This window comes from Xenopus tropicalis, chromosome 8 (assembly GCF_000004195.4).
Source record: "Xenopus tropicalis strain Nigerian chromosome 8, UCB_Xtro_10.0, whole genome shotgun sequence".
In the NCBI taxonomy this organism is placed as follows: domain Eukaryota; kingdom Metazoa; phylum Chordata; class Amphibia; order Anura; family Pipidae; genus Xenopus; species Xenopus tropicalis.
Genome location: NC_030684.2, coordinates 88025266 through 88048782, shown reverse-complemented (window position 1 = coordinate 88048782; position 23517 = coordinate 88025266). Strand labels below are relative to the sequence as shown.

At 37.5% G+C, this 23517-nt stretch overlaps 1 protein-coding gene across 2 annotated transcripts in view; it reads left to right on the top strand.

The window, feature by feature from the left end:
* prima1 (proline rich membrane anchor 1) overlaps nucleotides 1–23517 on the top strand; it is a 43626-nt gene that overhangs the window by 5099 nt on the left and 15010 nt on the right. For both annotated transcript variants that reach the window (XM_002933228.5, XM_031891976.1), the window contains exon 3: nucleotides 2663–2810. In XM_002933228.5, the coding sequence (XP_002933274.1) occupies nucleotides 2663–2810 (148 nt within the window). The remainder of the gene's footprint in view (nucleotides 1–2662; nucleotides 2811–23517) is intronic.

Here is a 23517-nt window from a genome sequence, read left to right as displayed (position 1 = left end):
ATACTGAGTACAGCACCCACTACCCAATGACAGGTGTCATTATATTTAAATAACATTAGAAGGGGGAATGCAGGGGAAACATGCCTACTAGCTAGATTGGGAGTGTTATAGTTGGTTTGTAAACACTTGCTGTGAAACATGTTTTTTCTGTATAAAATGATTTGCACAGCCTTCCACATGAGATGTGAAATCATTTTTGACAGCTTTAATTTACTTTATTTATTATGAACATGGGGGGCAGGGTGAACTTTTTGTTTGGGGATGCTATCAGTAGAAGGCATTCTACTGGCAAACTTGTAGTTATATGTTACAAGTACATTAGAGGGGATTATAGGCAGTTGGGGGATGTTCTTTTTTCCCATAAAAACAATCAACGCACCAGAGGTCACCCCTTTAGATTAGAGGAAAGGAGCTTCCATTTGAAGCAGCGTAGGTGGTTTTTCACGGTGAGGGCAGTGAGGCTGTGGAATGCCCTTCCTAGTGATGTGGTAATGGCAGATTCTGTTAATGCCTTTAAGAGGGGCCTGGATGAGTTCTTGATCAATCAGAATATCCAAGGCTATTGTGATACTAATATCTACAGTTAGTATTACTGGTTGTATTTATAGTTTATGTATGTGAGTGTATAGATTGGTAGGTGTGGGTTAGGTGTGCTGGGTTTACTTGGATGGGTTGAACTTGATGGACACAGGTCTTTTTTCAACCCTATGTAACTATGTAACTATGTAACTATACAGCAAATAATTCCCTTTTAAGGAGGCTATAGCTCTCTATATTATCATTATACTTTGCTTACGTGTATGCAAGGTAGAGAGTATTTCCACCTGGCCAACAGTTTTCCTTTGGTAGAAATATCACTTAAATGAGAACTGAAGCTTAACAAAAGGCAGAAATGTGGAACATTATATTTTTTATATAAGACAACCACAGCCCTTTAACAGGAAAGATCTGTTCCTCCAAAGATGCCCCCAGTAGCTCTTTTCTAGTAAGTAAGTAATTAATTCAGTTTCTCATTACATGGCAGCTCTAAACCAGTGCAATGTAATCAGCTTATTCAACATGTGAATCTTATTTTCTGCTTAATTTGTGACAACCCCTAAGCTTTGCTTCTCAGCAGCTGCCCAGAACTCACTGAGCATGTGAGTGTCACTGACACTACTAACAAAATCTAAGATGGTGACCCATGCACTTTGAAGGCCTGGATCATTACTGTTATAGAGATTCTGAAATTTTAAGGTGGTGCAAGTTCAGGTGCATTTCTACATTTGTTCTTAGGGTTTAGCTCTCCTTTAACAGAGCCCATGTTCCTTTTATTAATCCATAAAATCTCTTTAAATCCAGCCATATATAACATATATACGCTATATGGTGGATTTTTAATCAGCTTACATGCATGCTGTATGGCTACTTATGTTAGCTGATTAGTTTTGCATGCTTGTATGTGTCTGTCTGGAGTTATCCTACAGTTGGGATTTGTTACTCTTTTGCTGTTTAGGTATTACTTACTGTTTCCTGCCAGTGTAGGGTACATCTATTAATTCTAAGAATTATAAGAATTCCATTATAAGAGTATTCAGAGAGATCCTTTATGCTGAAATCCAAGGTTATTTGGGTTCAGAGAGGAGAATCATTGAGATTCTATGTTATAGGTATGCCACCCACCTATGGACCTTTAAAATGATTAGCATGTTTCTATAATGACTGACAAGGAGAAGAGCACCCTGGTAATCCAAAAACAGGCCATTCCAAAAGTTAAAAAGAAAAAACTTCATTATACACTCATCTCAAAAAAGCCTGACACGTTTCGTGTCCATCTGACACTTAATCATAGGCTCAAATGTGCATACAACAACATCAGTATTTAAAGGGCAGAACACCAATTTAACATCAATTGATGTTTAGTCTTCTCCCCTTTTCTCCTATTATCTTATTATAGGTATCGGACCCCTTATCGGGAAACCCATTATCCTGAAAGTTCCAAATTACGGAAAGACCATCTCCCATAGACTCCATTTTAATAAAATTATTCACATTTTTAAAAATGTTTTCTTTTTCTCTGTAATAATAAAACAGTACCTTGTACTTGATCCCAACTAAGATATAATTAATCCTTATCGGAGCCAAAATAATCCTATTGGGTTTAATTACTGTTTAAATAATTGTTTTAGCAGACGTAAGATTCAAATTATGAGTAATACTCTTAATACAACTTTCTTTCAGAGAGTGTATCAAAAATTTGGCACAAAAAGCAGCCTTGTCCCTTACCACATGCCATAGGCAGGTAGTAGGTACAATGCTCTGCAGCATTTTCATCCCACTGAAGCTCCTTAACACCTTACTGTGCCAGCCCAGAGGTTCATCGGTAATGATGCATTCCTAAGAAGCTGGGCACATTAGCTCTGACCATCTTTTAAATGTCAGTGGCACCAGAGGCAGATTTCCATTTCCTGAAGTTTTTATAGCAGATTGGTTACCAAGGTGTGCAGCACTCCATGCAACTTTTCAAATCACACCACAGTATATGGATGTATTTTGGGCTTTGCTGTAGTTACACATACTGTAAATAAGACTGTGCTGTATCTAGTAGTTTTCTAACTTATTATTTTAAGTTTTCTCAAAACAAACCTGGAACTACAGTAACCAAGGATTTTTATTTTTCTAGATTGCTCAGTCAGAACTCCAGAGAACATGTTCCAGATCCACAGCAGAGAGCCTTTCCAGTGGGTGCCAAAAGTCATGTCTCTGCAGACCCCCACCGTTGCTCCCACCTCCTCCGCCACCACCCCCGCCTCCAAGACTTCACCCACCCAGTGAGTACATACGGTTGGTTAATAGTATAAAATATATTATTGTAACTGAATGTTTGTGAAGCAAATAATGTATAGAAGAACCCCGCTGTTAAATATTGAATATTAAAAATCAACAAGTAGTTTTAAGTAATTTTGTACTTTTATATAGGTCACAGAACTCTAAGGTAACATTTAATATAATTCTGTTTTGTAAAAGGAAGTGCATTATTCCTTTGTATACATATGATTAACTGGCAAATTAAAGGTTCATGTGTCATATCATTGACAATATTGATTGTCTATTTGTCCATGAAGTGAAATTCAGTGCAGCAGAGATGTCTCAACATCTGTGAAGTTTCCTTATATTTGTTTTTACTCTTTGACACCAGTTGGCAAATGTTATGCTTTATTCCCAGTATAATTAAAGCTCTTTATTTTTATTTTGATGGAATTATCATATTATGTTTTTGATGCCAATTTGACATTTACTTCTGAAAGTGTGCCATAATGATATAAATTTCAGTGAAAGCAACACACTAGAAACTATAACAATCACCTCATACTAGAAACTTGATTCGTTTCTGTTTCACAAGAACTATTGCAGTTCCTGTTAATGATAAAACCAACAAATTCTGATGGAAAGGAATGGTGAAGAATTTCAGCTGACAATTGAGCTGATTCATGTGTAACTCAGTGATCATTTCAGTGTTATTGTACATTCAGATTTTACCAACTGGAAGCATAGGGAAAGACTGAATACATTGATACAGGGCGTGGAATTGGCTTTCTGTCCATCTTGTGAACACTCTGTATTGCTGAGATAGCTTTTGGAAGCACATAAGAAGAGGGCTGGCAATGCAGTTTAAAGAATTCTGATCGCTGACTGATCACTTCATGATTCAGGATGATTTTCAAACAGATCTGTATTGTACTTTCCAGTGCTGTTTTACGAAATATAAGTTTCTTTTGTGAAGAACAGGCAATGGCCAACTAGGTTACTAATGCAGTATAATAGCAGAAAAGTTGGCATTTATCAGCATTCTCATTTTAGTGGTGTTAGAGGGTTTTGAAACCACAAATAAACAAATTTTCCCTAAAACCATGAATTGCAAAATAATTTATTAAAACAACCTTTTAAGAAAAGCATGAATGAAAAAAACGCATTAAAAAACGCATATTTTTTATTTTGTCACACAAGATAGTGTAAAAAAAATCCCCAAACCTCTAAAACCACAAAGCAAAGAAAGATTAGGCAAAAGGACATATGCCATTGACTCATTGACTTCTACATGACCTTGACAGCTTTTAAATGACATAGTTTTACTTTCAGAGTTGTTGCAGTTTTGACGCTTAATAAATGGGGGAAAAAAACCCATTTTTTTTTCCTGCAAAAAAAAGTATTTTTGCACAAAATAACATGAAGAAAAAATGCAAATTTTGATAAATAAGCCCCTTAATGCAACGGTAGTCACTCTAAAATGAACACACTGGGTGCACCATATAATGCTACTCATTAAGGTTGAAGACACACATTGCTGCTTAGTAGTGGCTACTTGTCATGACTACTAAATGCCAGAAAATACCCTGCCATAGACAATTCTGAGAATTGCCTCTGCTAAAGCACACTCTGAAGTGGCTGTAGATCTAGTATTTAGAATTTGTGGCTAGAATTATATCGATAAAAGGGAATCTCCATTTGCCTGTGTGCACATCACAGCTTTTTTTTTCTTCATTTGGAGCAAGGTATTCTAAATTACAGCATACCATCCAAAAGTGCAGTTTTTCCTTTAGTGAACCTGTGGCGTACAACCATTTCTGCCAACAGAACAAAAATAGCCCAGCACTTATTGTCAATTAGGCTGGAAAATTGGGACTAATGGACTAGGGCATTTTATCTACATATAGACAGATATGGACTCCACTCTGGAGACAATGTATTTTTTTTCCATGGAGATTGTAATAATGTTACAATATTCTATCAAAGCTTGAGGAAATAAATAGTCCCAATGCTGAGCACGTTTAACATAAAGCTTTTCTAAACTGTGGGGATAATAATGGCTTATTTATTTTATTGTGTATCTTGTTACAGTGACATAAATCAATTTTACATAGGTATTTAGCATTTTTATATAGAAAAATGAACATTGAAGATAAAAATGCCTTTACATATTTACAGGACTTGTATGCATTCATTCTTTATTTTCCCTATGAATTTGCCTAATGGACATATTACCAAACATTTATATTTAGTTTTAGTGTTTCCAAAACCTGTGTAGTTTTTTCAGGCTCACATACTCCTTATTATCCTGCCAATGCTCATATTGTGTGCATAATCCCTTTCGGCTAGTGGTACACAGGGCTACTTTGGGTGCTCTATGCACTGTATAATTCAGTAACCAGAAAAAGTGGCACAAAAATTCCCAAAACAGACTCTTGTAGATTCAATTGCTTCAGTATGATAGTCTTGGCTATTGAGATGTGCACTTAAAAGAGAAGGAAAGGTGAAAATTAAGTAAGCTTTATTAGAAAGGTCTATGTAAATACAGCCATAAGCACTCACAGAAACGCTACAATGAGTCCTCTATCAAAAGAAACACAGGATTTCTTGTCTCCTTTTTTGTAAACATGTTGCTAGGGTATCTGACTTCCACTCTCAGAAAAATCCTTCATTCCTGGGGCCAGAGTCTGCCCAGCTCTCTCCCTTCTCCTGCTCCCCCCTCCCATAAGAATTCATAAAACTCACACACCCCACCCTTAGGAATGTGTGATCTGAGCTACAAGCAGGAAGCTATGAAGACCAAGCTAAAATGGCAGCTGCATCAGAGAAAGCTTCTAGGGCTCTTTACTCAGGTATGATAACATTTTCTGCAAAATAAATATAGCATTCTAGGTGGTACTAATGTGGCAAATGACAAAATGCCTTTAAAGGAGAAGGAAAGGCTAGTAAAGAGTTAATCTCAAGCTGCAGGCATACCTTCAGTTGTCTCAATAGTGCCCTTAAGTCTCCCCATATTTCAACCGTTCAGAAGATCAGGAAGAAATACTGCTTAGCTGGGTAAAGAAGATCCCCATAATGCATCACTCCTGCACCTAGACTAAGACCGGCTCCTTAGTAAGCGCATGCGCATGTAAGATATGCTGTGAGCGCACACAAGCGCTCGCCCTCCCACGGCAAAGACTGACGTGCGCCTAGGCTCAGGGGGAGAGAATGATGTGCATGCGTCTTATAGTGCAGTCAGGGAAAGGAAGTGGGCATCCCCTTTCAAAGATGGCGGCGCAGTTCAATAAAGCGATGATAAAGTTTGATGTAAGTAAAACTCTGTTATTCTTGTATTAATCGAGCCAAAAGTATTTATTGAAGGGTGTGCTTTATACATTTTGACTTTCCTTCTCCTTTAAGGTGATTTACATAAAAGTCTCACAGGTTTTGCTTGAGCCACTTTGGTGCCATTTTTTGGTCCTTTAAAGTATCCAAATTAGCTCTGTCTACTATTGCCTTTATAAGAAGGCATGAGGCAGACTGACCTTATGGTGTAGGGGGTATTATGACCAGCCAGATAGCTCTGTAATTCTTATATCGTTATTATAACCTGTACCAATTGGTACTGTAAGTACTGTATATGCTAGCACAGGCATCAGCTGTACTAAGTACATTTCAGCTGGGAAATATAAGCGTATATTGTCTGGTTGATATGTGTTGTTCTTGAAAAAACTCTCAAATCTGCCTTATGTATGCATACATTTCTGCACTGTAACTTTTTTGGAAATATTTTACTCTGCGCATGAGCAATAGGTAAAGTTATTTATACAGTGTATGTCATTGAGCAGTACTTGAGATGGCTATCAAGCAATGCTAGCAAGCTCCTATGCCTTACAGCTTATCAATACCTAACACTAGCTGACTTACTGTGTCTGTAACAGAAAAAATTAAGCCTGCCTGCCTTGTTTCTTAAAGGAGAAGGAAAGCCTAAGTCACTTGGGGGTGCCAAAATGTTAGGCACCCCCCCAGTGACTTTAATCGCTTACCTTGTACCCCGGGCTGGTGCCCCTGTTAGGAGAGAACCGCACCAGCCCATGGTAGCTGCGAGCGTTTCCTCTTCCTTGTTGGCGCGCTTGCGCATGTGCATTAGAGTGAAAAGCTAAATTTTAACAAGAAAGTCGGCTTTTCACTCTTATGCGCATGCGCCGGCCGACGGATTTCTCCGGCAGAAGAGAAAGGAAGGAGGAAGCGCTTCCTACAGGTACCCTGGGCTGGTGCTTTTTTCTCCTAACAGGAGCACCAGCCCGGGGTACAAGGTAAGCGATTAAAGTCACTTGGGGTACCTAACATTTCGGCACCCCCAAGTGACTTAGCCTTTCCTCGTCCTGTAAAAATCATATTAACATTTCTATTGCCAGGAATGAATGCAGTGGTCAATTGGAGACCTATTAACTGACCTATTCACTCACTCTACAAAGTACAGGTTACAAAATGTAACAACTGCTATTGCTCTATAGGGTGTCTCTGTGTAAAATTTGCAAAAGTTGATTATTAACAGCAAGCTATATTTTTCTCTTTTTTATAGAAAATTCTAAACACATCTGAAGAGCTAAAATATAATTTGACTTTAATGGCTGATAGTCCCATTTCTCAAGGAGAGTTTCAATTTTGTTTGTTAGCTGAAACCTGGCCAATACCCCCACTGGTTGATTGCTATTACAGAAAAGGCAAATTGGCATTAAGCCTGTTTTTTCTGTCCTTATTTTCTGGCAGTGGTGATATGTAATCATGTCATCATTTGAGATGAAGCAAGGTTTGTTTTACAGCTGTTTTGTAATGTTTTCCTGTTTATTTACCTTGCTTTGTGTGGTGTTGATTATTTTAACATCATCACTATTTACAAATAAGTGTGTTCACCTTTATTATTATATTATTTATGCTCCTGTTTAATGCCAAGCTGGTATTCGCAACCTAGCCCTTATTACTGTGTTCTGGCAACAGTGCAGCCACTCTGAATGTAGTTTAACTCTTTCCCATCAATTTTAGGCCATCCATATTGTTTTCCATCTGCATTCTAGCATCAGTCCTGTGCCCTAAACATGGATAACTTACCATATGCCTGAGCAGAGCTCACTTTTGAATCTTAATTCAATTACATTCAATATGCCATCCCTTCTCCTTCCAGTGACCTCTATACCCCTTTCAAAGTTTCTTGGGGGTATTTACTGGCTTTCAGACATTTGCAAAACCACACTAACCATATCTAATGAGAAAATATATCAAGAGAAATGTAATATTTTTAGTGGCTCAAAATCTATCTAAAAGCTTTCAGACTGCGATTGTGTTTGGAGTCTGATTATCTGATGCAGTAACAAAGGTTTGTTGTTTCTAGGATTTCATTCTAGGTCAGAAACAAATAACTGTTATGACATGAAACAAAATAATTTGATGTACAAGAATAATTCCATAGCATTTCATTTCAAGCCTTGCATTCACCAACAATTTAATTTTTAAATAAACTCCCCCCAAACACAATTTAAGCTTTTTGAAAGGTAAACATAATTTTAAGCAACTTTGCTACGTTAATTAAAATATCTACATCAATTAAAATATATGCAGCCTTTCCATGATTTTTAATGTACTAATATGGTTTGGAACAGTTACCTAAGCCTTGGCCCTCTGTTCTCCTACTGATCTGGCTGAGACTAAAATAAAATGCAACAGTAGTTGACTGTCCTCGGCTGCCTTCAGCCTTCATACTTCAAATCCCACAATCCCCTGCACATGTGATATCAATAAAAAAGCAACATGTTTTAGTCCCTCCTCCCATGCCAGGATTTCAAATGATGCAGAAAGAGAAGAACTGTTTTACAGCTGGATTTCGGCATATAAAAATGGTATTTAGCCATAGTTTTGGAAGGAACAGATTGCAGTGATAGGTTTATCAGGGGTTTCTATGTTGTGTGGAAGCTGGAGATTTCCTTTAAGGTTAGTGTCAAAAGCTTGAGAAAAAGGTTCATCTCTGTAACATGCATTTGAAAATAAAACCTGTTATACAGTATATATGAAAGGAACAGTAACACCAAAAAATGAAAATGTTTGAAAATAATTAAAATATAATGTACTGTTGCCCTGCTATGTAACTTGCGTCTTTTCTCCTTTTTTTCCAGCTTGAATATGGCTAACAGCAGCTATTGTAGGGTTTTTTAAACAAACACACAACTTTTACCAGTTCATGGCAATGGTACATAATATATTAATTACTTTGATACACTTTTAGTTTTTGGTGTTACTGTTCCATTAAGGCCTCCCGCTTGGCTGCTTACTGAGGATTCCTGCATTAGGTCACCCCTGATACCATAGAACAAATTTGGTATTTCTAGCCATATTAATTTTAAGGGTTTAGTTCTCCCTTAATAAGAAGCCAAGGCAGAAGCCATAAGCCAAGAAGCATCCTGAGGTAAGGCGAACGTCTCAGTGAAAGTCAGTGAGTGGAACCCCTTCAGTGAGGACGTGTATGCTCTTCTTATAGCACACTCTAGGGGTGGGAGGAAAGTGCAGGATAGCTAGGGTGGGCTGGGGTTGTAATGTTGCAATACTGGAATATTTAGTTAATAAATATTTAGAGGGCAGCAGGTGGACAGCCCTGGTATAAAATGTGATCATTTTGATGATTATAATATTAGGATGACAGGCTTTACTGACTTCTAAAATCAAATATTCTAATTTATAAATCTTTTCTAAAAATGAACTTTACTTGTAAGGTATTATGAAACCTCTAGTGAAAATGATGAAGGAGATGGGCAGAGCTTTATTTGTCTGTGTATTTCTGTACATTCCCAAGAGAAGTTATATAGTACCATATTATGTGTTGATGTCCAATTCCACAATGGCCCTATAAATATGATTTCCCTTTAGAACAATGTCTATAATTTTTATGTATGCTCTGTAATATATTTGTTTGTTGCTGTGCATGAAAAGAGTTGTGCTTAATAAAAACTGTTTGGGTAACATAGTTTTGGGGGAGACAAATGGTTCTAAAGAATGGTTTGCAGGAATCCAGATACACAAGACCTCAGCCCCCCAAGCAAAACCACAAAAGATAGAACACTTTTATTTTTTTATCCTGGAGCTTATGTAGTTGGAGATGTGAAGTTACATTTATCAGATGATTAATTGAAAAGCCTGACATGCCAATGTTTGTACACTCTGCGGATGATTGATTGACCATTTACTGCAGTTTATTTAATAAAGTGGAAAGCATCTTAAGCAGATCTAAAAATAGCATATAGTTAAAACAAAGCCTTTGGATCATTTCCTAAATAGCTTGTTCCAGACTAGAATAGTAAAAATTTATCTGAATTATGTTAAAGCTAAAATTATTTCCATTTTCTTCTTTTTTACTATTTTAAACCTGTTAAAGGATGCACTGCCTAATCATTAATAAAGGCTGTTTTGTTTAACCATTATAACAATTGCTTTTTAGCAAGGAAAAAACCCTCAGATTGTATTTGTTTTTGTCTCCTACTCCTGGCAAATCAGTCATTGGGTCTGGAGTAATAGATACCAACAGCTTTCAACAAATTATCCCTTTCTCTTATTTTCAGATTTTTATACTGACAGAATTGGACACAATAAAAAATACTTAACTAGGCCTTATTCAGGGAACAAATCCATAAATATTCATTGTATTGAGATTCAGTAACTGTTTGGCATAATGTACCATTAAATGCTACAGAACTGTGCAGTTAATACAGGTGACTACCCATGGTTGGGATAGTTATATACTACTGGGTTAAGCTGAATAGGGAGTGTCTGTATGGATTATTGTTTGACCTAAATTGTTAATTGTTGCAAATATTATATTTAATATTGTAAGGTAAGTTATCTTCAGACCCCTACTTAAATCGCATTCAAGCTGTTGTGGAATATTAACTTTCAGCTAACTTCATTGGTGGAGGGATACTGGCATATGGAGTTCAGCCTATCCCTGCTCAGTCCTGTAAGAATGTCGCTGAAAAAAGAATAAATAGACCTTGGATGGAGCAGCAAGGGGAGCAATTATCCTGCTGTAACAAAAAAACCTGTTAAATGTTCATTTGTGTGATGCTTGCTCCAAGGCAGTGTTGGGGACACTGGACCAGATACCGTGTATTCCTTTTATATATTCTGGATGTGGCACAGATGACTCTAAGGAAATATTTAAGGGGGCAGGGGGTGTTCAAGGTCATTAAAGGGGATAAACAGGGGACTGGATTTGAGCTTAGGATAGGTAAGCATTTTTACAGAATCTGTAACACAGCCATGGAAACTTCACATTTATTTCTATCTTGGGCATGGAAATGTCACCTTCTTTTAAGCAAACATAGATGTTAATGTCATTAAGTTTGTTATCAGCTGTGCAGTGTTCAACTGTCTAATAGAAGAAAAGCCCATCCTGTATGTTGTGATCAGTGGAGCCTTATATAGTACATATTCATGGACTGCCCTGCCAGAGAAGACTACAGGTATTTTAAAATTTAAATCATATGTGTTTTAGAAGTGAAAATGACTGCAAAAGTGCAGATTAGTTTAAAAGCATTCTGGTCTTTCAAAATAACATAACATGATTTTATCCCTGTAATGTTCCTATTTGTAGTCGTTTGTTGTGCTTATATCTGCATAGAGAACTCTGTAGAAGCTGTATTTAAAATAAATGCCCCATGGCCTGCGACCTTGAACATAGTGGAGCCTACATATAACCAACTTGCTGTGTGCTCAAGGGGAACTTTTGTTTTCCAATAGTAGCTTCCAGTTAAGGAACATCTCAGTGGTGGCTAATGGTTCTAGAATTACAACAAACAATTAATTGATAACAAACCCCTTCCACCAAGGAGAGAATTAGAATGGGTTGTTGCTTCTGAATATTATAGCCATGACCACCCTGGTGTGGGGGATTGCTACCAGAATCTGTATTTTGCATGCCCTGTCCAAGAAGCATTGTACAAGTAATAAATGAAATATGATGTATCAGTCTATACAGCAGGTATATCTGCTGCTTTTTGTTATTATAATGTTAAGTGATTGTATGGTTCTTTACTGAGAAATTATTATCACAACCCATTTGTTCCATATTTACTTTTTATTTGTAAAAGACTAGGTAACTGGCAGTTTGTGTATAGGTTCTTGTTGATTTCCCCAAGACAGCCGCTGTGTGTAGCTGTAATATAAAAGGCAGTTGGCCCCATTACACCATGGATTGGTGAGGGGGTGTTAGTATAATTTTCCAGATCATAAACTTTGTTGTGACATTTCCATTAGCCTGTATAGCTATAAAGAAGGAAATAATTACAAACTACATAGAGTCAGCAAGTAATGGATCAGCCTCAAAGAACAATCAGGATATCCTGGGCAGCAAGGTGCTCATGAGAAGAGATAAAGAGAGATCCTGTTTGGTTTACAGACAGTGCAGTCATTTTTATTTTACTTCATCTTATTATTATTTGCTATTTGTGATCCTTGTCCTGGTTAATAAAACCCTTTTTGTGCATAGTTAATAAAAACTGAACTTCCAAAAAGAAATATTTTTTTATCACAATTTCACACATTGAAAGGATATCATGATACTAATTTCCAACACCCCTTTGGCTCACAATTTCATGCAACCACCCCTTCCCTCACCTTGTTCCATTTTAAAGTGATGGATTCTGGGTCTTTGGTGCCTCCATTGTGCTTTCCATAGCAGGTAGTGTGCAGATTCTTTAAAAAGAAGAAGGACTTCAAGTCTCAAAATCCATCACTTCAAAAGGTGAGGGAAGGGTTGCATAAACGGGAGATGATTTAGATGTCCCATGTGCTACTACCCTTGAAGTTATTTGTAAATATAATTGCTGTTGAAAGCAGTATCTGGCTGGCTGTTGCAGCTTATATCTGGAAAATGTTAAAGGATGTATATCATTCCCATTACTGAAAATTACATTTTCCTTTCATTATGCAATAAACTGTTTTGGGGTAGAAACCAGTGCAATTAGCATGGGAATGTAATAATCACACCTGTAGCATCAGTTTATATGACAGGCCAACCTCATTCTCTGCTTGATAATTTGCAACAACCCTTAAGCTCAGCTTCTCAACAGCTGCTCAGAGCACACGGAGCACGTGCACTGTCCTGGACAGTTCTAACAGAATCCAAGATGGGGAGCTCCTGTGACTACTGTAAAGACCAGTATCATTACTACTATAGACATGGTGAAACTTTAGGCTAGTGCAGTCAGTGTAGTATATAAAATATGGAATTTCTAGCCATATTCAATTTTAGGGTTTAGTTCTCCTTTAATTCTCATTTAATCAATGTAGTTTGATTTAAAGAGTTGCTGTAGTTCATATTTCTGCAGAATTATATTTGGTACATAGAAATAATATTTAATGCCCATGTTTATGAAATATCTCTGTAGGCTCTAATAAAACCAAAACAGTTGTACCTGCTATGGAGAGATTTATTTGCAGCCCCATTCAGCTAACCACAATTCTCTATAATATCATGTTAGGCTCTTGGACTCCTATGTTACCTTCTGTCTTTTTACAAGAAGCATATAGTAACCTAGCAGAAATTTGAAAAAAAGCTTGTCATCAGCTAGCCATAAAGTAATAATATATTCAACCCTGTCCACTTTCTGTTTCTATTAAATCAATACGAAATGAAAGCAAAAATATGGTATAGTTAATCTTTGACATGTTGCTACACTTGGGGGCACATTTACTAATCCACGAATCCGAATCACGAATGGGAAAAAATCGCATTGGAAACGAAAATTTCGTAAGATCGCAAATATCACGAAAATGCTTACGAAAAAATCGTATTAGTCACGATAATATCGTATTGGCGATCCGAAAGTCACGGAATTTTTGTACCAAACAATTGTAAACAGCGGTAAAACCTTTCTGATTTTTTCGTGCAAACGTCCGAAAAAGTCGTACAGCGTACTAAAAAGTCGTGCGCCGTACGAAAAAGTCGTGCGGACGCCCGAAAAAATCGGTGAAAATACGCTCGGAGCGTTCGCATAAACGCTCGTGCATTCGTGCTTTTGTAAATGTGCCCCATACTGTAGACCATATCCGTAGATGTTGTGAGCCTATTGTTATGTATTAAAGTATATATGTATTGATATATTTTTATTCTCTCTACCTCATTGGAACCAATGACCTTTTAGGCTACCTTAACATTTATTTAAATATATTTTTATTGACATCCCAATTTATATAAAATATAATTTTAATCAGTAGATATGTGTTTATTACAATAAAAAATCTAGGGGTATATTTACATTTAAATTAGCTTTTAGAAGGCTATTTACCAAGGTTACTGAAAATGCTTAATTTACACCTTAAAAACTTACCCTGTTCGTGCCTGAACATTGTTTGAAAAAGATGCCAAATTTGAAAATCTAACAAGTGTATTAGTCACTGCATTTGATAAAATGTGTCTATGTTTAATCAACTGTGTTAATTATATTTCATTGTTCATGGCAACATGTAGGAAAAGATGGCAAAATAATAAAAAATCCGTTCAGGACTTTGGTAAATAGGCACCTGATGTAGACATGTAATGGGATAGCTTGCAATTTGTCTTCATTTTTTACTCTTCTGCATTTTGGACTTTTTGACTTTCTATTTTGCCTTCCCGTAGCAAAAAAAGTTTACCTTCAAAACACATATACTCAACTCAGTAAAGAGTTGCCAGTCCCCCTACTCCCATACCACAGGTGTTAAGTTTTCTGGTCTATCCTGTTTCCCTCTGTCCTCTGATGACCTTCATCTCACAGACCTTTGCTGAAGGAGTGATTTATCTGTTCAGGCACCTTCATACTGTTTAAAGTAATTTGCAGTTGGAAGGAGGTGGACGTCTACATTCTAAACAATATTGGGCCCAACTCCAATAGGCACAGCTGAGTTCTTTCATTATAGGCATATGTACATTCACACTACAATTCCCAGAGAAAGCAACACTCCAATTATATAACACTCTAGTTTATGAGGGAGGTTTAAATTCTTGGCTTCAGGGGTGTATTTAAAAAACAAGAGAGGGATAGGGCAAAGAGATTAGTTTGTGGGTATTAGTATTGCCCTCCTATTATTGAAATGCCCACAAAAAAGTTCATGTGCCCTGTTCTTCTCTTCTTTTTTGGATGCTATACGAATATTGGAGCAGCCTGGGACTGACAGCATTGGCAGAAAATACTAATCAGTAAGTGTGCTGAAGTGTGTTTGTTTGGCTCAAAGGATGTTTGTCTTTGCTGCCACTAAACTAACAGTTTAGCGAACTGTCCCGATTTTTGGGGTACAGTCCCTCTTTTGACAGCTCAACCCGCAGTCCCGGATTTTTACTGAAAAGTCTCTCATTGCCCTTTGATCTCCTGCACTGTAGCTAAAAAAGATACAAATTTAATTAAAAGCAGCTTTTGGCAGAGAGCTCAGAAATCTCAACGAGCACCACCTGCACTTTGCACATTGTTTTTCACTTTTAATTGAATAAGTGGGCTTTTGGCAGAGGGCCCAGAAAGGTAAAAAGCCCCACCTGCACTTACATATAATTGTAACTAATAAGCTTAACAGGTCTCTTAGACTAGAGGAACTGAGACTTGCAGCAAAACTGTAATAACACATAAAACAGGACCCCAAACCCCCCAGAAATGTGTTCAAACTTTAAATAACCTGCCAAATTTAGTCAAATGGGAGTGATATTTAGGGGGTGTGATTGCAAAAATGGGCGTGGTCAAAAAATTGCTGTTTTCAAAATGTTGAGAGGTATGATTTGCTAATTTGTAAACATTAAACATTGTTTACTATTAATGGTTTATGTTCGTAACTCCATTGCTACTGCAGCTGTTCAGTGATAAGCCGTTAGAATAATGAAGTATAATATTATAAAGCCTCTTACACACAGACTTTTTTTGCGTGGTTGATGTTTAAAATTTTGGTTTGGATGTATCTAAATATCAACTGATTGTTTCCCTTATATTCTGCCTGTTTGTACTCATGCAACTAGACTGGTAAAGAGGATGGAAGATTTAAACTATGAGGTTAAACTGTCATTGTTTGGGTTGTTTACTCTGGAAAAAGACACTTGTGAGGGGACATGATTACTCTACAAGTATCTTAGAGGGGATTATAGACATTTCCCATGAAAACAATCAACGCACCAGAGGACATTCCTTTAAATTAAGAGAACTGAGCTTCCATTTGCAGCAGTGTAGGTGCTTCTTCACAGTAAGGGCAGTGAGGTTGTGGAAAGCTCTGCAGGATAATGTTGATGTTGGGCCATTTATTAAACAAGCATAATATCAAAGACTACTGGGATCTACAGATAGTTGGTATAGGTATTGGTATATACAGTTTATATAAGTAAATGTGTATAGATATAGGTCCGTATAAGTATGTGTATATATGTGCACTATTTGTAAGGGCTGGACTTTTTAACTATGTACTATGTAAATATGTGTTTTTAGAACTGCATTGCAGTCATGTTTCATTGCCATTTTTAAATTAATACATGCCGCATTTGTATGTGCTTGATCAGTGTTCATAAGAAATTCAAATAGTAAAACAGAATAAAAGCATTTGTGTAAGAACCCTGATAGATGCAGTGTTTGGCTCTGCAGGCCATAGCAAATAGTTATTTGCTCTCAAACAGCAATCTAGTATGCATAGCACCCATCAGTCTCAAATTGTTGACCCCAGTGGGTCAAGGCTAATCAAAAGGAGGGCATAGCCTAAATTGTGTCACTTTAAATATTCATTTGGGAGGTATAGGTGTATGCTACCATTAACATGTGTCTATGGGTTACTAGAACTGGAGCTACTGTATGTTTCTGTGAGACATACAGTAAGGACTGACATACATAAGGGCTGTCCAGGTCAAAACTGCCTGCCCATTTTTCCAAATTAGGAAATCCAGACAGGACTCGCTGACCCCCAGTGACATCACCATACCTTCCCCCACCCAAAGTAAGGAGCGGGGAAAGGTGGCAACCCTATCAATAAGACAAATGCCCCCTTATTGTGCTAAAGTTCTTGGTGTAATTGTGCCCTCTTAGTATATAGTAGGGATCATTTACTGTATAACCCAGGAAGGCAGTGTACAAAGTGCAAAAAGGTCAGCGCCGGCCGGCATGGGTTGGAGAGTGTGGCTAAGACCCTGGGCCGAAGTTCTCTATGAATGAGCACTAATGGGCTTGCTCTTGCACTTTTGCCCGAGGGCTACGTAAATGACCCCTAATATCCGAATAAAGGGTTTATAGTAAAAATGTACTTAAAGACTCAGATTTTCATATTAGTGCCTATTTGTACAATATACTGGCTGATCTTATAAGAAATTATACATTTACATTTATAAACAGCAGGGGTCATTTACCTCAACCCTGGGCAGAAGTTCAGGAGCACTATGGGGCACAAGAACACGCCCTTAGAGCTCATGCAGAAAGAACTTCTGCTGGGTTTTTGTAAGGCATAAGGCTTAGCAGTGGTGGAAACAGACTAGTCCCTTCCTTATGACCTGCATCCTTCACCAGAGAAGTACAAAAATATGTCAGATTGCATTTTTATGATTGTTTTCTCGGTCATGAGTCTTTAGCCCTCTCAGTGAGCAGTAGTTAGTATGGTATAAAGCTTGCTTGACCTTATCAAGTGACAAAAACCACCACTTAAATGTAGCAGTACCTTTTTGTCGTTTGTCGCCTTAACTTCGAGTAAATGCTTATTAGCCAGTTTCACCAGACTAGATAGACTACAAAAAATGCATCTTGGCTGAATTCTGCAAAACATGGTCCTTAAAACAATTTCTAGATAAAAATAGCATTTATTATAGAATTAAAATAGCAAGTGTAGTAAATGTAATTTTTGTTTACCATTCCCTGTTAAATTTGTGATAAAGTTGGTTCTGAACACAAGTCAGAGGGAATACAAATGCTTGGCATCACTCTCTACCTCCAGGCTGTAACTGTACTTCACTATCAAGGGGAAATTGTTTCCTCGCAAGGAGAAGAACTCTTGCTGTGCTGGTGGTACAAACCCATCTGAAATGCTTCAGATAATATTATGCAAGGAACAACATCTGGGTCACTGCATCTTTCAGTGTGTTTATACTTTAGATATCACATGGGTAAACATTTACATGAATAAGAAAAATTCAGTGTGTAAAAAGGAAAGGTAAAAAAGTACAGATTCAGAATATTTTCAAAGCAATATATTTTGTTAAAATTTAGTAAAAGTAAATTTAGTATTACATTAAGATATGATCATGTGATATATCAACAATTATAAATAAATGTTCATTCTTCATATTTGATTTTCAATATCCATCCATTTCCAATAGAAGTTAAAATTCCAACAACAAAAAAGTAAATGCCTTAAATTGCCAAATATGAAAACCAAATGCAAGTTGCGATAGAAAACCACTGTCTACTCCATACCGAAAGTTCATTTTAAGGTAAAGTATGCCTTTAAAATATCTGTCAAAGATGCTTTGACTCTATAAAGATAAATGGGAATGCATTCATCTGTGAATCAGGTTGGAGCAGTATTTTCAGAACAAACTTTTCTGCGCTCACTGACTTGTGACTCTGCTGTAATTATTGCTATAATTTATTATTGCTATAAACCTCCCACAGTCTGGCCTGCTGTGTAAAAATCAACATGCAAGAGGCAAGCACACTGTTATTTCAACAGGGATTGGACTATCCTCTAGCCGCCCAATCCCTAGCTCGGAGGATACCCGCCGCCAATCCGGGACCTATCCGGTCCCCTTTTCTACTTAGCCATGTTAGTACCCACCCAGCGCTTTATAGCGCACCATTTGTATTATGTCCACCAATGGTCACCCCCCTTAGGGGTCTGGTATGGCAGATCAGGATCTGGCATACCAGAACAAGCTTCTCCCCCTGGCAGACTGACAAGGACCCACCAAAGCTGTGACAACTACCAGGAGGCTTTACCTAATCTCACCCAAATTTCCCCCACTGGCTAACTAAACCCATGTACCCCTCAACCCTCCATGGCCACATATGTGACAACTAGAAAAACAAGAAATTAAAACAAAAAAGAACCAACCCCCAGTTAAGGGAGGGTGGGTGGGGACCTTTCCTCTGCTGCTTCCACACAAAATGGTGGATAGCCAGCCCTCACTACCGCTCCTATATACCCTTCTCCGCCCCACTTTTTTACACTCCCCCTTTTATTTAAATCTACCCTAACTCCCGCTTGTGATGCTGTGTTGGGTCATGCAGCCCCTCCCCCGACCCTGCTGCTCCAGGCCTAACAGGTTAGACATTGTGCACAACCCCAAAAGAATTTCCTACATAGGGAAAATGAGATTACTTAGACAGTAATGTAATAAAAATGTAAAGAGTTTTCACTAGGTCTAATAACTTTTTAGGTGTTTGTTTTCAGAGAGTGCTGGTAAATTTTACCAGCTGGTTGGCTTTTTAAAACAAGTAGAAACTTTGGTCTGTGTTACATTTCTGGTTTATATGTTGAGATGGAAGCAAGTTTTAAATTGGTGTTTTGATTTCATATGATGAAAAAGGTTGTGCAGTGACTCTGCATTAAAATGCTGGCATTATACAATGATATGGTTAACCCGTGTAGTTTTCTTCTGTCTAACTGACCAAGTATTGCTATTGTTATTATGGCTGGCTAATTATGAAATGTGGTTATATAAGGGGTATTCAAAGCAGTACTGATTTAATTAATGTCCAGCGAAGAACGGTGATTATATATATAAATATGTAGTGATTTGTCTCTTTTTGGGGAGGCTAATTTTTTTGTTATTCTCTACCTATGTAGTCATCCATTGGCACTGTCCAATGGACATGTCCATTGGCATGTTGTTTTCATGCTAGCAATCACAAATAGAGACACTATATAATATACCAGTGCTGTGTCCAATGTAAGGAAATATCTTTTCATAGATAACACCAGGACTGGGAAAAAGTGTGGTTATGTGATTAGTTAGAAGTCAATTCAGAGGCAGATGTCGCGTATTTTCTCAAGACAGATTCATTATAAAATTCCATAGCCAGAACACAGGATCAATACATTCTATAAGAATGGAACACTCCAATAAATGATAAATCTGCTCATCTGACAGGATAGGTGGGAGGCTCCCTCCCTCACACTTCAATTAAGATTCGCTTGGATCGTAACAGCTGCTATAAAAAGCCTGTAATAAAATCTGACTTGGACAGGTTATTGGTTTTAAATGTAAATAAATCTGATTTATCTAAAGGAACACACATATACAGCCTTGTTCTGTAACTTCCTCTGCTCAAATCACAACATTTATTATTCTTTTCAAACTGGGTTAACTCCTTCACAGCTTCATTGCCTCCTGCATCAAATAAACCCAATAGGATTGTTTTGCCACCAGTATGGATTCATGAATGTTCATTGCCATCAAGTACATGGTGCTATTTTATTACCACAGAGAAAAAGGAAATCATTTTTAAAAATTAGAATTATTTGCTTAAAATAAACTCTATGGGAGATGGCCTTTCTGTAATTAGGAACATTTTGGATAGCATGTTTCTGGATAAGGGATCCCATACCTGTATTTATTTTCCTTAACTACACAGTATAACATAATGATCTTTTGTGCCACAGCCTTGTGAGTTTGGGGCATTGTTGTAGTTATGACCCAAATGCACTGCTTGGGGATATCTAGTCGAATCAAGTCTTTCACCAGTATCAGGAAAGATTTATTGATAAATCACCACACACATATTCATATTATAGAGAGAAGTCTATGGTAAATGTTGATGAGGCTGGGGGCCATAAAACCCATTAGAGTAGTAAAATTTGCCTGAGGTCCAGCTATTTCCTGTCAATGCAGTCTCATATAGAGGTCAACAAAATAGGGCAACCAACTGTGATCACTAAGGGATAATGTAAAAATAGGGTGTTGCAGATAGAATCTACTAATCAGTATGAAACCTAATGCTGGTTTGTTTGTTCTAGATGTTAAAGGAGAAAGAAAGGTAAAAACGAAGTACCGTATATACTCGAGTATAAGCCGATCCGAATATAAGCCAAGGTACCTAATTTTACCTAAGAAAACTGGAAAAACTTATTGACTCGAGTATAAGCCTAGGGTGGGAAATGCAGCCGCTACTGCTAAGTTTCAATAATCAAAATAAATACCAATAAAATTACATTAATTGAGGCATCAGTGGGGTATATGTTTTTAAATATTTATTTCAAAGAAAAACAGTAAACTAGCTCTGTAAGTGGAGAAGAGGGTCAACAAAAACAACAGACACTGGAGGGTCTGGTTGTGGGTGGCCTAATTTGCACACAAAGGAGAGAGGGTGCTAGTCTGGAGGGACCCATGGCACCGACTCGAGTATAAGCCGAGGGTGACTTTTTCAGCACATTTTGGGTGCTGAAAAACTAGGCTTATACTTGAGTATATACAGTAAGCTTTATCAGAAAGGTCTATGTAAATACAATCATAAGCACTCACAGAAATGCTGCACTGACTTCTCAGTCAAAAGATTTGTTGTGTCTGTAATTCATGTGCCAGAGACACGCAGCTTTCTGCTCTCTCCCCTCTCCTACCCTCCCTCCCTCAAGAATGCTGAGAACTCACTCCCCCCCCCTTAGGAATGTGGATCTGAGCCAATCAGCAGGAAGCTGACTCATAGTCTTACAAACTGAGCATGTACACTTGGTCTGGGTCTCGGTGCAGGAGTGAGGCATTATGGGAACTTTCTTTACACAGCTCAGCGTTTTTTCTTCCTGTTTGGCTTCTGATCATCTGAACAGGTGAAATATGGGGAGACTTAAGGGCACTATTGAGAGAACTGAAGGTATGCCTGCATTTTGAGATTAACTCTTTATTAGCCTTTCCTTCTCCTTTAAGCAAACTTTGTGCCTATCATTCATGACATATTTTGTTAAAACATTTCTAGCTCAAAATATTATCTATTCGATCTACTTCGTAAAGCTGCAAAAATACCACGGTCATTCCATTGTAGCAATCAGAGATATTTTTCATTGAAAAAAATTTGCCTTCCCACAGAAAGTTGTACCATGAGCAGCAGCAAATGACAAAGCTATCAATTGTTTCTTAAATTACAATAAGTTACAAATAAACATAGTATTATCTTTTAAACTACAGAGCGCAGCATTTTCAGGTGTAATGGAACCCTGTACTTAACACCTGATAATAATTAATAATGCTGAACTCATCTCTAGTGCGTGGGTGAGCATTTAGGCGATAGTGATCACAACATGCTCTATAAGACAGCTCTATAAGGGACTTAATAAAACACTACATTTTATGTAGGTATTTTCACAGGGTTAAACACAGAAGAAAAATAAAATACCTTTAAAATGTTGCTTAACAAGTATACATGTTAGTATAGTCCCCTTGTAAGCAAGGAAGACATTGCAAAGCAAAACCTTTATGGTCTGATAAAAGTTAGTTAGTTAGTTAATTAGTTAGTTAGCCTGGTCTGACATCAGTTGGAAGAAAGTTTCTGAAGGGGTAATAAGGGATATGGTACTTAGAAATATTGAAAGCACAATACTTTAAGTTGCATGTGCCAGCATGGTTTTATAAATAACAGATCTTGCCTTTTATGAGGAGGTGAACAGGAACCTTGACTCTGGGATGTCATCTACTTGGGCTTTACTAAAGCATTTTGATACAGTACTGCTCAGTAAGTTAATGATACAATTGAGGAATATTGGCCTGGAACAAATTATTGTACTTGGCTAGAGAACTGGCTAAAGGATAATTTACAAATAGTGCTGGTAAGTGGAATATTTTTTAATTGGACTCGTGTTGTTAGTAGAGTACTGCAGGGGTCTGTCCTTGGCCCTTTGCTTTTTTACTTGTTTATTAATGACCTGGAGGTGGGCATAGAGAGTACTGTTTCTATTTTTAGGAATATACTAACTTGTGCTAAACTATAAGTTCACTTTAAAGGTTTGAACTTGATGGACTTTGGTCTTTTTTTAACCTAACTTAACTATGTAACTATATAGAAGCAAAGTGGCACTTTGTCCTAATTTTTTCAATGTTGCACCTTGTTCCATTTTAGTAATTGAGCCCTTAAGACTCTTAGCATAGAAATTGTTTTCATAAATTTTGTTTTAGCAACTTCTTGGCACACACTTCCAGACATGGACATCTGTGCTTTGTGGCAATAATGTGGATCATCATTAATCTTGTCTAATCTGACAGTCTGACTTCCAGAAAATACAGTCTGCAAACTCCTCTTCTGAATGCAAAATTGGTTGAACAAAAACTGACAGGGATCATGCCTACATCCCACTTTTTTTACATTTGGTTATAGGCCATCAATTTATCAACAAGCAAGTGAGAGCCATTTTGTCATCCATTGCCTTATTACGATTTATAAAGCAGGAATCATGCCAAACTGATGACAGTGTTAGACAAGGCAAAGTGATTGCCATTCAAGTAAATGGATTACGAAGTGCTGGAGCAACAAAATGCCTGACCATTGTGCTCGCGGTTCACTGTGGTAAAATCGTAGAAAAGATCACCAGCACTCCTGGCCTTTCCAAATATAGGGACCCTGGTGCAGAGCCAGAGGGGACAACACCCCTCCATAATCAAGGAAATTTTCAGAAAACAGCCGGCACAGTGAGTTTAATGGGATTATTCCTGCATTTTTATTTCAAATTAGTGATGTTTCGGGGGGCCCTTCATCAGACATAATTCAACATAAAAACGCAGGGATAATCCCG